At 33.4% G+C, this 17,010-nt stretch overlaps 2 protein-coding genes across 2 annotated transcripts in view; one reads left to right on the top strand and one right to left on the bottom strand.

Annotated features, from left to right (window-relative positions):
• Positions 1–5,286, top strand: tbc1d7 (TBC1 domain family, member 7). Its single transcript, XM_041040979.1, has 8 exons — positions 1–262; positions 523–642; positions 1,024–1,104; positions 1,576–1,766; positions 2,836–2,973; positions 3,173–3,318; positions 4,282–4,411; positions 4,532–5,286. The coding sequence occupies exons 2-8, from the start codon at positions 531–533 to the stop codon at positions 4,616–4,618; spliced, it is 885 nt and encodes a 294-aa protein (XP_040896913.1). The 5' UTR covers positions 1–262; positions 523–530; the 3' UTR covers positions 4,619–5,286.
• Positions 5,287–5,425: 139 nt separating this feature from the next.
• phactr1 (phosphatase and actin regulator 1) overlaps positions 5,426–17,010 on the bottom strand; it is a 36,637-nt gene continuing 25,052 nt past the window's right edge. The window contains exon 12 of the mRNA XM_041040977.1: positions 5,426–6,405. Within this exon, the coding sequence (XP_040896911.1) occupies positions 6,390–6,405 (16 nt within the window). The 3' untranslated portion in view covers positions 5,426–6,389. The remainder of the gene's footprint in view (positions 6,406–17,010) is intronic.

Consider the following 17,010-nt stretch of genomic DNA (forward strand, 5'->3'; position numbering starts at 1 on the left):
AACAACAACAACCGCAGCAGCTAGCATGTAGCCGACAGTACCGTCCATTTATTTTTGGAAATGTGGCATGAACACTGCAACGATGGCGTCCAGTTAAACGTCATGTTGTAGCCGGATAGTTAAAGTTAGTGTTAGGACACAGACAGTTTGGAGACCGTTGGTTTCTGTAGGTAAACTAACGTTAGCTTGTCGGCTAGAGATATGCAGCCGCTAGCGGGAAGCTGCAGGTGAACACGGGCTGGAAACGCGGAAAAACACTAAGGTGGGAGCCGTTCAGTAAATATCTGTGAGCCCGCTGTGTTAATATAAAGGCTATGTGTTGTGTTTTATTCACATTAAAGTCACTGTCACTGTTTATAAACTCAGATTTTGTCACAGTCAAATGAGTTCGCTTCCAGACATGTTTTTTTTCTCTATCAGGTCACGTCTGTAGTGTAAAGACGTAAAAGGTCTATCAAAAAAAAAAAAAAAAAAAAAAAAGACCTCACACTGAAGGGTTTGTTGCACCCTGTCACTTCCCAGGTGACACCATGGCTGACGACCCTCAGAGAAATTTCCGCTCTGCATATTATGAGAAAGTGGGCTTCAGAGGGGTGGAGGAGAAGAAATCACTGGAAATACTGCTCAAGGACAATCCTCTGGGTAGGTGACAGACTATATTCACCAACATGACTATGAAACCTGTGTGTAAACCTGACATAAATGCTGAAATTGGTGGTTAAAGAAGTAAGCTTTGAGCTTCTGAAATGTGAAGATTTTCATTTATACGTAATATTGCTGCCTCATGTTTAGCACACATGCATAACATACAGCGTTTGTATGCTTAGGTTTACATGTGTCACACATTAAACAATCTGACAAATGACAACCAGGCTGTCAGAGCTTAGCTTTAAGAGTGTCGCCACTCAAAGCACCAGTGTGATCACATTACATAGTCTCACCACCTCTTTGTATTTTATTTCTTCATCAACCAGTCATGGTTGTGTATTCATGAAATAACAGAGGAGTTTTACTCTTTAACAGACTTGGAAAAGCTGAGCACCTTCAGTCAGAGGTTCCCCCTCCCCTCCATGTACAGGATTCATGTGTGGAAAGTGCTGTTGGGTAAGAAACACGCACAAACGGTTACACTCAGTATCAGAGATGCAGTCAGAAGTACTGCCCCGTGCTAGGATAACTGTGCTAGGATAGGAAGATGTGATTCAGTTAAAATTCACAATAGATTATAAACAAACATGGATTCTTTGATATTCATTAAAATGTTTCCGTCAGTTTTTAAACATGAGAACAACAGAATTATGAGCCACACTACAAAAATATGCCAAAAAGTACAAAAAGTATTCTGAGAGGAACAGAGCTGCCTCTCTGTGTGTCTTATACCCCACAACACTGTGTGTAGAGAGTATATTTGATAGTGGTAGGAGTCCTTTTGGTTTTATTATATAAGCTTAAGGGAAAGGACAATGAAAAGCGAATGAACAATGTTCATTCAGATAAATCAGTTTTATTCATTTGGTGTACACTGTTCTTGGTTAGTGTCCAGCCTCACTGATTCCCACTCTCCTGTTCCTGCAGGCATCCTGCCACCCCACAGTGACTCTCACACTCTGGTTGGAGGCTACAGGAAGGAGCAGTACCACGACATCCTGGAGGCTCTGGAGGTCATGAGATACATCAGCTCCTCCACACCATCCACCCACGTCTACCTGCGCATGTTCCAGCTGGAGAGCCAGGTGCTCCCACGGTGCTCTGAGACCACACCCCCGGTAAGAAGGGGAATGACCAGAGTAATAATGTCTTATCTGAGACTGATAAACCATCAGAAAGAATAAGATGATGTATGGTGAAATATTATATGGTGAATATATTTATTTACTCACATTTATATCCGTATAATTTTTCCTGGTTTCCACCTCTTTAAATGCATTTTTGCAGGATTTCATCTAGATCACTTAGTGACAGTGTTAGTCTGACCACAGATATATTTTGTTTTCAGGAGCTGAGAAAAATATGAGCGTAGTCTGATGGTCGATGGTTTTGGTGCTATCAAATGTCAAACGTTCCATTGAAATGACAAACCATGGCTCATGCTGTGGCACGCAGTGAAAACAGCCCACAGATATTTGAGGTTAGCTGTTTTGATTATGAATTCAATAACAGAGCCCTGGAGCCTGAGTGGAAAGTGATTGTTTATCACATAGCTGATAAAACTGTAAGTCTGCTCCTCAGAGATCTATATTAAAATATCCTTCATCAGTCATAACCACAAAAACAACTCTTTGTATTTCAACTAGCACATTAGTGAGTGATTGATTATATTTACTTGGCTCAATAGTTACACAGGAAAACCACACTACAGCTACATTTTGGCTGTGGAAATGTGCCCAAATCACCCTCAAGAGGTCTCTCTTTAAAGTCTAATTAGGTCTCAGTTTTGAAATGCTTAAAGTCAGAGTTTTTGTAGATCTGTGTTAGTCACAGTTATTTAAATTCTGCATTTATAAATAATTTAAAAATGCTCATACTGCTCTCTGTTTTTAGAGTGCCACCGTTTTTATCATTTTAAACAATCATATGTAACTTTTAAAATTCCGATACATGATTTTGCAAAGATGATTGATTCTCCAAGTCATAATGTGATTTGATGGATAAATAAGACTCAGATGAAACTGATGCTACTAGACGTTTATCATTTTTCAGTGGCAGTTTTTGCAGGTCTGTTCCTTTAATGTTGTGATCGAAACCAGTCCCACTGTCCTTTACTGATACTTGCATTCCACCTTGCCCCCTACATTCTCTGATGCTGTAGTTTATGACACTGTGTTGTTTTTCCAGGATGAAGAAAACGAGGACTTCCTGTCCATCAGCAGAGCCATGGAGGAGATCGTAGATGATCCTGTCGACTGCTACTGGCTGATCAAATGCTTTGTCAACCAGTTCCACACAAAGTTTGGAGACTCAATACCCCATCTGGTAAGGACACTTGTCATTATCAGTAAAAATACTGTTTAAAAGCAAATGAGGAATATGAGGAATTGTGTAAATGCAGTTAATAAAATGCCAGAATTGATGTGACGAAGTTCTCATGACTCAGGAGTTTGGATCACATTATTTTTTGGAATGTGCGTCACCATGAATTGAGGCTGTTGTGTCTGGTCTGTTTCCATGTCAGCCAAAGAGCCTGGAGCATTATCTGAGTCAGGAGGAACCTCGACTGCTGAACCATCTGAAGAACACAGGAGCCCTGGCTCAGCTGCCGTACAGCCTCTGGTTCAGACGCTGCTTCGCTGGCTGCCTGCCCGAATCCAGCCTACAGAGGTCAGTTTACTGTTGACTGGGAAAACCCAGGTACTGTTGTAGCATGTTGTAACTTAGCCAATACACAGAGATGATCCATAATATCTTGAAAACAATTTGTGTAATTACCTTGAGTTGGTACTGTTTTGGACTGTTTAGAAAGTTCTTTCTGTTTTTCCCACAAGCCTTAGGTTTGCAGCTGTGTTTAGGGTTGAGCTTTTAGTTTACAAACTTGGCTCTGACTGGGCAGTATTTGTACTATGTTGCCATTATACCTGTGCACAATGAAATAGTTGATTTCCTAAGGGTTTTGTGTCTGTGGAGCACTTGTCTTATTCAGATGCTGACAGCTTGTTTAAGTTATTTCATAGAAAATTGACCATTTTCCTCCATTTTGTTGAAAGTACTTGAACCAGTTGAGAGGAGTAGAAAATAACTGTTAACATTTGAGAGAAACAAAACAAGCACAATTGGTTATTTCAGCATTTGAAGCAAATAAGAGTCAAATAGCTTTGGCATTCGGGAGTTGAATTTAAAGTGAATGGCACCTGTTTGTGTGAGTGAAGGGTCAGTAAGAAACCTTCTATACCAGGAATGATTAACGTTACAAGCACAAAGGTGCAAACGTTCAGCAAACGGTGTAACAATAGTAAGTCAGCGTCATCCAAATGTCTTACTGTGCACAGGAACAACTCAGATGAAACAATAATGTTTGTTTCATCAGTCACAGAGAAGAAATACACACAGAGCTGAATATGGAAATGATGTGCTGAGTGTAAACATGCCTGAAAGCAGCAGACATACTGACAGTTTGGAGACAGCACGTCATTTTAATCTGTTGAAATAGGTTGACACGCAACATTATGAGGGTTAGATACACTCAACTTTCACATCTTCTGAAAGTTAAGAGGTCTCTCTTTCACAGTCCTGTTATATACCTACGATAACTTTGTTCTGACTTTATATTTGTCAATATTGTTTTAGGGTTTGGGACAAGGTGATCAGCGGCTCCTGTAAGATTCTGGTCTTTGTGGCCCTGGAGATTCTGCTGAGCTATAAGATCATGTTGATGGGCATGAGCTGGCCTGAAGGTGTGGTCAAGTTCTTGTGCAATGTGAGTAAATGAGAGCTCAACACTATTATGTTTTCGACCAGCAACAGAAATGCATGATTGTTTTTGCATTCCTCATAACAGGTGCCTTTGTGTAACCTCTCGTTAACTTTTCCCCTCCAGATACCGCAGGAAAACACAGACGCTATCGTGACTAAAGCCATAGACTTGTGGCATAAATACTGTGGCACACCGATACACGCTGTATAGCCACGTGGAACTGAGGAAATCTGGACCTAGAGGTGTGATGTTTTCCCAGAATCCTCCACAACTTCCAACTCCAGTGAGAGACGTCTAGCTGTGGCGTTCACTCCCCATGGGGCTTAGTCTCTGCTTAACTGAACCGAAAACTCATCACAAGCTGCTTTTGATAAGCCTAGGAACCATTTTCCATATTGACCAGTCAATATTCCCCAAAGACTATGACAGACTGTTGAGGGGAGGGTTATGTTGACACTGAAAATGCCTTCTGTACAGAGAGGACATCGAAGGAGATCACTGAAGCATGTTATGTGTGAAAACCTGTTTGGAAAAAAAGGGAGCATAAACTTATATTTTTAATAAGTTTTTTCTTTAAGAAACTGCATACATCATAGAAGACTCACAATAAATTAATACCAACATGCAGTTTTTCTGCTTTACAAAAAGAACATTTGAAAAGTCTCACTTACTTTCTTTGCTATGTACATGTTTTATAATTCTGAGAATACGTTTCTCTCAAAACATTTTAAATGTACAAGCGACAGTAATATTACTGACTCCTGTACACAGGCATACACAGGCGCACACATACTCTCACACTCAGGCAGTCATAACACATACAACAGAGTAACAAGTTCTCCCAGTAATGTGGTCATAACTGCTAATTCATGGACCTACAATGGACTGTAAACAATAAAAAAAATTAAACACAAAAAGGTGGCAGGGGTTTCCATACTCTGTACTGCACAATTAGATACAAAAACATTTCAACTTTCTTATTGTTCAGCTGAGAATTTGGCAACACTTTGCTGTGTCTACAGATAATATTGTGTACTATTAAATGAAATTTGGCAACTTTTAAATCCCTGTAAACAGTACTGTAGGCACAGTGAGACACTGGGTTACTGAACTCTCAACAGCAGTCACTCTGGGATGCATTCAAGGTCACGACTTCCATAGCATGTCAAGTTGCTTTGGTTTATATCGGGGATTTGGAGTCTGAAAAGCGTCTGAGCTCATGAATGCAGCCAAACAACAGACAGACAAATAAGGAGAAAATCTGAAATTATTGCTCAGTTGACTGACATGAACGCATCTGAGGAGATCATAATTTTTTACTGTCACTGGCTTTGAAGGGACATTTTGGGACGTTGATTAGGATTTTAGGACATTTTGGCTTAAGATTCAGCTGCCTACAACAGCATAAGCTGTTGCAAATATTTTCATTCCTGTGGCAAAAAGATAAACTATCAATAAGACGTCATCTGTGGAATAAAACCACTCCAATACAAGCACACCCCCGAGGAAAGATTAAGTCCAGATGAGAGAGGAGAGTGAGAACATGGTGAAAGGCAAGAAAAAAAATGTGTAAAAAAAAAAAGTCCCATTTTCACATCCTACCATTCCCATCCTTGAAATTGACACAGATTCTGTGTTTGACTTCCAGAAGCTTTGTTCAAAAACAAAAGTGCTGCAAAGTAAACATAGTGCTGCCTCTTCATCATAAAAAAATGACAATTAAAAGCTTTTGAATATCAAGAAGTCTGTAAAGTCTCCACTGAGGGGAGACGTCAGCCTAGAGTTTAATCCATCTGAAAGGTGTTTTAGCTCCCGTTTCCTGTGACAGCTCAAACTCACGGTGTGTTGAGTCTAGTCTGTCAGTCTGAAGTCGACGCTGGAAATGATAGCAGTTAGAAGTGCGAGGGCGGCGAGTCCCAATCTGAACACTCAAGGCTTCTGTGGAAGTACAAAAGCATGGCTGAGGTCTGACTGAGCCAATTTATGGCCGATGAAACCTGTGGGGAGAAAACATGAGGACAAAGAGAAAGTGAGTAACGTCGTAGAGGCCTGGCATAATGTTTGGGAGTGTCGAGTGGTCTTTCACTTTGGTTCTGTAATGAAATATCTCGACAAACACCTGATGGATTTAATTAAAATTTGCATCAATCTTCAAAGTATAACTTTTTTTGGCCTATTTTGAAGCCTTACTATACTATGACCATTTTATGACATTTTGAGGCAAAAAAAAAAGTGACTTTTTTTGGCCGATTTTGACGCCTTACTATACTATGACCATTTTTTTTTATGACATTTTGAGGCCGTTATAAAGTTTGACTTTTTTTGGCCGATTTTGACGCCTTACTATACTATGACCATTTTTATGACATTTTGAGGCCATTCTAAAGTTTAACTTTTTTTGGCCGATATTGATGCCTTACTATACTATGAAAATTTTTATGACATTTTGAAGCCAAAAAAAAGGGTTTTTTTTGGCCGATTTTGACGTCTTACTATACTATGACCATTTTTATGACATTTTGAGGCCGTTCCAAAGTTTTACTTTTTTTGGCCGATATTGACGTCTTACTATACTATGACAATTTCTATGACATTTTGAAGTAAAAAAAAATTTGGACTTTTTTTGGCCGATTTTGACGCCTTACTATACTATGACGTTTTTTCGGACATTTTGAGGTCAAAAAAAAATTTGACTTTTTTTGGCCGATTTTGATGCCTTACTATACTATGACGTTTTTTCGGACATTTTGAGGTCAAAAAAAATTTGGACTTTTTTTGGCTGATTTTGACGCCTTACTATACTATGACGTTTTTTATGACATTTTGAGGCCGTCCTAAAGTTTGACTTTTTTTGGCCAATATTGACGTCTTACTATACTATGACGTTTTTTCTGACATTTTGAGGTAAAAAAAAATGTGACTTTTTATGGCCGATTTTGACGCCTTACTATACTTTGACGTTTTGTCGGACATGTTGAGGTCAAAAAAAAATGTGACTTTTTTTGGCCGAAAAAAACGCCTTACTATACTTTGACATTTTTCAGACATGTTGAGGTAAAAAAAAATGTGACTTTTTTTGGCCGATTTTGACGCCTTACTATGACTTTTTTATGACATTTTGAGGTCAAAAAAAATTTGAGTTTTTTTGGCCGATTTTGACGCCTTACTATACTTTGACGTTTTTTCGGACATGTTGAGGTCAAAAAAAATTTGACTTTTTTTGGCCGATTTTGACGCCTTATTATACTATGACGTTTTTTATGACATTTTGAAGCCAAAAAAAATTTTGAATTTTTTTTCCCGAAAAAAACGCCATACTATACTATGACGTTTTTTATGACATTATGAGGTCGAAAAATTTTTTGACTTTTTTTGCCCGAAAAAAACACCATACTATACTATGACGTTTTTTATGACATTTTGAGGTCAATTTTTTTTTTACTTTTTTGTCCGATTTTGACGTCTTACTATACGATGACGTTTTTTATGACATTTGGAGAACGAAAAAATTTTTGACTTTTTTTGCCCGAAAAAAACGCCATACTATACTATGACGTTTTTTATGACATTTTGAGGTCAAAAAAAATTTTTGACTTTTTTTGTCCGATTTGGACGCCTTACTATACTATGACGTTTTTTATGTCATTTGGAGAAGGAAAAAATTTTTGACTTTTTTTGCCCGAAAAAAACGCCATACTATACTATGACGTTTTTTATGACATTTTGAGGTCGAAAAAAAATTTAAATTTTTTTGCCCGAAAAAAACGCCATACTATACTATGACGTTTTTTTATGACATTATGAAGTCGAAAAAATTTTTGACTTTTTTTGCCCGAAAAAAACGCCATACTATACTATGACGTTTTTTATGACATTTGGAGGTCGAAATTTTTTTTGACTTTTTTTGCCCGAAAAAAACGCCTTAATATGCTATGATGTTTTTTATGACATTTTGAGGCCGAAAAAAATTTGGACTTTTTTTGCCCGAAAAAAACGCCATACTATACTATGACGTTTTTTATGACATTATGAGGTCGAAAAAATTTTTGACTTTTTTTGTCCGATTTTGACGCCTTACTATACTATGATGTTTTTTATGACATTTTGAGGCCGAAAAAAATTTGGACTTTTTTTTCCCGAAAAAAAAAACGCCATACTATACTATGACGTTTTTTATGACATTTTGAGGTCAACTTTTTTTTTTACTTTTTTTGTCCGATTTTGACGCCTTACTATACTATAATGTTTTTTATGACATTTTGAGGCCAAAAAAATTTTTGACTTTTTTTGCCTGAAAAAAACGCCATACTATACTGACGTTTTTCATGACATTTTGAGGTCAAAATTTTTTTTGACTTTTTTTGCCCGAAAAAAACGCCATGCTATACTATGACGTTTTTTATGACATTTTGAGGTCGAATTTTTTTTTGACTTTTTTTGGCCGATTTTGACGCCTTACTATACTATGACATTTTTTATGTCATTTGGAGAAGGAAAAAATTTTTGACTTTTTTTGCCCGAAAAAAACACCATACTATACTATGACGTTTTTTATGACATTTTGAGGTCAATTTTTTTTTTACTTTTTTGTCCGATTTTGACGTCTTACTATACGATGACGTTTTTTATGACATTTGGAGAACGAAAAAATTTTTGACTTTTTTTGCCCGAAAAAAACGCCATACTATACTATGACGTTTTTTATGACATTTTGAGGTCAAAAAAAATTTTTGACTTTTTTTGTCCGATTTGGACGCCTTACTATACTATGACGTTTTTTATGTCATTTGGAGAAGGAAAAAATTTTTGACTTTTTTTGCCCGAAAAAAACGCCATACTATACTATGACGTTTTTTATGACATTTTGAGGTCGAAAAAAAATTTAAATTTTTTTGCCCGAAAAAAACGCCATGCTATACTATGACGTTTTTTATGACATTTTGAGGTCGAATTTTTTTTTGACTTTTTTTGGCCGATTTTGACGCCTTACTATACTATGACATTTTTTATGACATTTTGAGGTCGAAAAAAATTTTGAATTTTTTTTCCCGAAAAAAATGCCATACTATACTATGACGTTTTTTATGACATTATGAGGTCAAAAAAATTTTTGACTTTTTTTGCCCGAAAAAAACACCATACTATACTATGACGTTTTTTATGACTTTTGGAGGTCGAAAAAAATTTTGACTTTTTTTGACCGAAAAAAACGACATACTATACTATGACGTTTTTTATGACATTTTGAGGTCGAAAAAAATTTTGAATTTTTTTTCCCGAAAAAAATGCCATACTATACTATGACGTTTTTTATGACATTATGAGGTCAAAAAAATGTTTGACTTTTTTTGCCCGAAAAAAACACCATACTATACTATGACGTTTTTTATGACTTTTGGAGGTCGAAAAAAATTTTGACTTTTTTTGACCGAAAAAAACGACATACTATACTATGACGTTTTTTATGACATTTTGAGGTCGAAAAAAATTTTGAATTTTTTTTCCCGAAAAAAACGCCATACTATACTATGACGTTTTTTATGACATTATGAGGTCAAAAAAATTTTTGACTTTTTTTGCCCGAAAAAAACACCATACTATACTATGACGTTTTTTATGACTTTTGGAGGTCGAAAAAAATTTTGACCGAAAAAAACGCCATACTATACTATGACGTTTTTTATGACATTATGAGGTCAAAAAAATTGTTGACTTTTTTTGCCCGAAAAAAACACCATACTATACTATGACGTTTTTTATGACTTTTGGAGGTCGAAAAAATGTTTGACTTTTTTTGGCTGAAAAAAACGCCATACTATACTATGACGTTTTTTATGACTTTTGGAGGTCGAAAAAAATTTTGACTTTTTTTGACCGAAAAAAACGACATACTATACTATGACGTTTTTTATGACTTTTGGAGTTCGAAAAAAATTTTGACTTTTTTTGGCCGAAAAAAAACGCCATACTATACTATGACGTTTTTTATGAGTTTTTATGACATTTTGAGGTCGAAAAAAATTTTGATTTTTTATGACCGAAAAAAACGACATACTATACTATGAAGTTTTTTATGACTTTTGGAGGTCGAAAAAAATTTTGACTTTTTTTGCCCGAAAAAAACGCCATACTATACTATGAAGTTTTTTATGAGTTTTTATGACATTTTGAGGTCGAAAAAATTTTGACTTTTTTTGCCCGAAAAAAAACGACATACTATACTATGACGTTTTTTATGAGTTTTTATGACATTTTGAGGTCGAAAAAATTGTAGACTTTTTATGACCAAAAAAAACGACATACTATACTATGACGTTTTTTATGACTTTTGGAGGTCGAAAAAAATTTTGACTTTTTTTGACCGAAAAAAACGACATACAATACTATGACGTTTTTTATGACTTTTGGAGGTCGAAAAATTTTTTGACTTTTTTTGGCTGAAAAAAACGCCATACTATACTATGACGTTTTTTATGACTTTTGGAGGTCGAAAAAATTTTTTACTTTTTTTGACCGAAAAAAACGGCATACTATACTATGACGTTTTTTATGAATTTTTATGACTTTGGAGGTCGAAAAAAATTTTGACTTTTTTTGCCCGAAAAAAACGCCATACTATACTATGACGTTTTTTATGAGTTTTTATGACATTTTGAGGTCGAAAAAATTTTGACTTTTTTTGCCCGAAAAAAACGACATACTATACTATGACGTTTTTTATGAGTTTTTATGACATTTTGAGGTCGAAAAAATTCTTGACTTTTTATGACCAAAAAAAACGACATACTATACTATGACGTTTTTTATGACTTTTGGAGATCGAAAAAAATTTTGACTTTTCTTGACCGAAAAAAACGCCATACTATACTATGACGTTTTTTATGACTTTTGGAGGTCGAAAAAATTTTTGACTTTTTTTGACTGAAAAAAACGCCATACTATACTATGACGTTTTTTATTACATTATGAGGTCGAAAAAATTTTTGACTTTTTTTGCCCGAAAAAAAACGCCATACTATACTATGACATTTTTTATGACAATCTGAGGTCAAAATTTTTTTTGACTTTTTTTGTCCGATTTTGACGCCTTACTATCCTATGACGTTTTTTATGACTTTTTTTGGCCGAAAAAAACGACATACTATACTATGACGTTTTTTATGACTTTTTATGACATTTTGAAGTCGAAAAAAATCTTGACTTTTTATGACCGAAAAAAACGACATACTATACTATGACGTTTTTTATGACTTTTGGAGGTCGAAAAAAATTTTGACTTTTTTTGACCGAAAAAAACGACATACTATACTATGACGTTTTTTATGACTTTTGGAGGTTGAAAAAAATTTTGACTTTTTTTGACCGAAAAAAACGACATACTATACTATGACGTTTTTTATGACTTTTGGAGGTCGAAAAAATGTTTGACTTTTTTTGCCCGAAAAAAACGCCATACTATACTATGACGTTTTTTATGAGTTTTTATGACATTTTGAGGTCGAAAAAATTTTGACTTTTTTTGACCGAAAAAAAAACGACATACTATACTATGACGTTTTTTATGAGTTTTTATGACATTTTGAGGTCGAAAAAATTTTTGACTTTTTATGACCGAAAAAAACGACATACTATACTATGACGTTTTTTATGAGTTTTGGAGGTCGAAAAAAATTTTGACTTTTTTTGACCGAAAAAAACGACATACTATACTATGACGTTTTTTATGAGTTTTTATGACATTTTGAGGTCGAAACAAATTTTGACTTTTTATGACCGAAAAAAACGACATACTATACTATGACGTTTTTTATGACTTTTGGAGGTCGAAAAAAATTTTGACTTTTTTTGACCGAAAAAAACGACATACTATACTATGACGTTTTTTATGACTTTTGGAGTTCGAAAAAAATTTTGACTTTTTTTGCCCGAAAAAAACGACATACTATACTATGAAGTTTTGTTATGAGTTTTTATGACATTTTGAGGTCGAAAAAATTTTGACTTTTTTTGCCCGAAAAAAACGACATACTATACTATGACGTTTTTTATGAGTTTTTATGACATTTTGAGGTCGAAAAAATTTTTGACTTTTTATGACCGAAAAAAAACGCCATACTATACTATGACGTTTTTTATGAGTTTTTATGACATTTTGAGGTCGAAAAAAATTTTGACTTTTTATGACCGAAAAAAACGACATACTATACTATGACGTTTTTTATGACTTTTGGAGGTTGAAAAAATTTTTGACTTTTTTTGACCGAAAAAAACGACATACTATACTATGATGTTTTTTATGACTTTTGGAGGTCGAAAAAATTTTTGACTTTTTTTGGCCGAAAAAAACGCCATACTATACTATGACGTTTTTTATGACTTTTGGAGGTCGAAAAAATTTTTGACTTTTTTTGACCGAAAAAAACGACATACTATACTATGACGTTTTTTATGACTTTTGGAGGTCGAAAAAATTTTTGACTTTTTTTGGCCGAAAAAAACGGCATACTATACTATGACGTTTTTTATGAGTTTTTATGACATTTTGAGGTCGAAAAATTTTTTTGACTTTTTATGACCGAAAAAAACGACATACTATACTATGACGTTTTTTATGACTTTTTGAGGTCGAAATTTTTTTTTGACTTTTTATGACCGAAAAAAACGACATACTATACTATGACGTTTTTTATGACTTTTGGAGGTTGAAAAAAATTTTGACTTTTTTTGACCGAAAAAAACGACATACTATACTATGACGTTTTTTATAACTTTTGGAGGTCGAAAAAAATTTTGACTTTTTTTGACCGAAAAAAACGCCATACTATACTATGACGTTTTTTATGAGTTTTTATGACTTTGGAGGTCGAAAAAAATTTTGACTTTTTTTGCCCGAAAAAAACGCCACACTATACTATGACATTTTTTATGAGTTTTTATGACATTTTGAGGTCGAAAAAAATTTTGACTTTTTTTGACCGAAAAAAACAACATACTATACTATGACGTTTTTTATGACTTTTGGAGGTCGAAAAAATTTTTGACTTTTTTTGACCAAAAAAAACGACATACTATACTATGACGTTTTTTATGACTTTTGGAGGTCGAAAAAATTTTGACTTTTTTTGACCGAAAAAAACGACATACAATACTATGACGTTTTTTATGACTTTTGGAGGTCGAAAAATTTTTTGACTTTTTTTGGCTGAAAAAAACGCCATACTATACTATGACGTTTTTTATGACTTTTGGAGGCCGAAAAAATTTTTTACTTTTTTTGACCGAAAAAAACGGCATACTATACTATGACGTTTTTTATGAGTTTTTATGACTTTGGAGGTCGAAAAAAATTTTGACTTTTTTTGCCCGAAAAAAACGCCATACTATACTATGACGTTTTTTATGAGTTTTTATGACATTTTGAGGTCGAAAAAAATTTTGACTTTTTTTGCCCGAAAAAAACGCCATACTATACTATGACGTTTTTTATGAGTTTTTATGACATTTTGAGGTCGAAAAAAATTTTGACTTTTTTTGACCGAAAAAAACGACATACTATACTATGACGTTTTTTATGAGTTTTTATGACATTTTGAGGTCGAAAAAATTCTTGACTTTTTATGACCAAAAAAAACGACATACTATACTATGACGTTTTTTATGACTTTTGGAGATCGAAAAAAATTTTGACTTTTTTTGACCGAAAAAAACGCCATACTATACTATGACGTTTTTTATTACATTATGAGGTCGAAAAAATTTTTGACTTTTTTTGCCCGAAAAAAAAACGCCATACTATACTATGACATTTTTTATGACAATCTGAGGTCAAAATTTTTTTTGACTTTTTTTGTCCGATTTTGACGCCTTACTATCCTATGACGTTTTTTATGACTTTTTTTGGCCGAAAAAAACGACATACTATACTATGACGTTTTTTATGACTTTTTATGACATTTTGAAGTCGAAAAAAATCTTGACTTTTCATGACCGAAAAAAACGACATACTATACTATGACGTTTTTTATGACTTTTGGAGGTCGAAAAAAATTTTGACTTTTTTTGACCGAAAAAAACGCCATACTATACTATGACGTTTTTTATTACATTATGAGGTCGAAAAATTTTTTGACTTTTTTTGCCCGAAAAAAAAACGCCATACTATACTATGACATTTTTTATGACAATCTGAGGTCAAAATTTTTTTTGACTTTTTTTGTCCGATTTTGACGCCTTACTATCCTATGACGTTTTTTATGACTTTTTTTGGCCGAAAAAAACGACATACTATACTATGACGTTTTTTATGACTTTTTATGACATTTTGAAGTCGAAAAAAATCTTGACTTTTTATGACCGAAAAAAACGACATACTATACTATGACGTTTTTTATGACTTTTGGAGGTCGAAAAAAATTTTGACTTTTTTTGACCGAAAAAAACGACATACTATACTATGACGTTTTTTATGACTTTTGGAGGTTGAAAAAATTTTGACTTTTTTTGACCGAAAAAAACGACATACTATACTATGACGTTTTTTATGACTTTTGGAGTTCGAAAAAAATGTTGACTTTTTTTGGCCGAAAAAAACGACATACTATACTATGACGTTTTTTATGAGTTTTTATGACTTTGGAGGTCGAAAAAAATTTTGACTTTTTTTGCCCGAAAAAAACGCCATACTATACTATGAAGTTTTGTTATGAGTTTTTATGACATTTTGAGGTCGAAAAAATTTTGACTTTTTTTGCCCGAAAAAAACGACATACTATACTATGACGTTTTTTATGAGTTTTTATGACATTTTGAGGTCGAAAAAATTTTTGACTTTTTATGACCGAAAAAAAACGACATACTATACTATGATGTTTTTTATGAGTTTTTATGACATTTTGAGGTCGAAAAAAATTTTGACTTTTTATGACCGAAAAAAACGACATACTATACTATGACGTTTTTTATGACTTTTGGAGGTTGAAAAAAATTTTGACTTTTTTTGACCGAAAAAAACGACATACTATACTATGATGTTTTTTATGACTTTTGGAGGTCGAAAAAATTTTTGACTTTTTTTGGCCGAAAAAAACGCCATACTATACTATGACGTTTTTTATGACTTTTGGAGGTCGAAAAAATTTTTGACTTTTTTTGACCGAAAAAAACGACATACTATACTATGACGTTTTTTATGACTTTTGGAGGTCGAAAAATTTTTTGACTTTTTTTGGCCGAAAAAAACGCCATACTATACTATGACGTTTTTTATGAGTTTTTATGACATTTTGAGGTCGAAAAAATTTTTGACTTTTTATGACCGAAAAAAACGACATACTATACTATGACGTTTTTTATGACTTTTTGAGGTCGAAAATTTTTTTTGACTTTTTATGACCGAAAAAAACGACATACTATACTATGACGTTTTTTATGACTTTTGGAGGTTGAAAAAAATTTTGACTTTTTTTGACCGAAAAAAACGACATACTATACTATGACGTTTTTTATAACTTTTGGAGGTCGAAAAAAATTTTGACTTTTTTTGACCGAAAAAAACGCCATACTATACTATGACGTTTTTTATGAGTTTTTATGACTTTGGAGGTCGAAAAAAATTTTGACTTTTTTTGCCCGAAAAAAACGCCACACTATACTATGACATTTTTTATGAGTTTTTATGACATTTTGAGGTCGAAAAAAATTTTGACTTTTTTTGACCGAAAAAAACGACATACTATACTATGACGTTTTTTATGACTTTTGGAGGTCGAAAAAAAATTTTGACTTTTTTTGACCGAAAAAAACGACATACTATACTATGACGTTTTTTATGACTTTTGGAGTTCGAAAAAAATTTTGACTTTTTTTGGCCGAAAAAAACGCCATACTATACTATGACGTTTTTTATGAGTTTTTATGACATTTTGAGGTCGAAAAAAATTTTGACTTTTTATGACCGAAAAAAACGACATACTATACTATGACGTTTTTTTATGACTTTTGGAGGTCGAAAAAAATTTTGACTTTTTTTGACCGAAAAAAACGACATACTATATTATGACGTTTTTTAGAACTTTTGGAGGTCGAAAAAAATTTTGACTTTTTTTGGCCGAAAAAAACGCCATACTATATTATGACGTTTTTTTATGACTTTTTATGACATTTTGAGGTCGAAAGAATTTTTGACTTTTTATGACCGAAAAAAACGACATACTATACTATGACGTTTTTTATGACTTTTTGAGGTTGAAAAAAATTTTGACTTTTTTTGACCGAAAAAAACGACATACTATACTATGACGTTTTTTATTACTTTTGGAGGTCGAAAAAAATTTTGACTTTTTTTGACCGAAAAAAACGCCATACTATACTATGACGTTTTTTATGAGTTTTTATGACTTTGGAGGTCGAAAAAAATTTTGACTTTTTTTGCCCGAAAAAAACGCCACACTATACTATGACGTTTTTTATGACATTATGAGGTCAAAAAAATTGTTGACTTTTTTTGCCCGAAAAAAACACCATACTATACTATGACGTTTTTTATGACTTTTGGAGGTCGAAAAAATGTTTGACTTTTTTTGGCTGAAAAAAACGCCATACTA

This window comes from Toxotes jaculatrix, chromosome 6, assembly GCF_017976425.1.
Source record: "Toxotes jaculatrix isolate fToxJac2 chromosome 6, fToxJac2.pri, whole genome shotgun sequence".
NCBI classification, from domain to species: Eukaryota; Metazoa; Chordata; class Actinopteri; family Toxotidae; genus Toxotes; species Toxotes jaculatrix.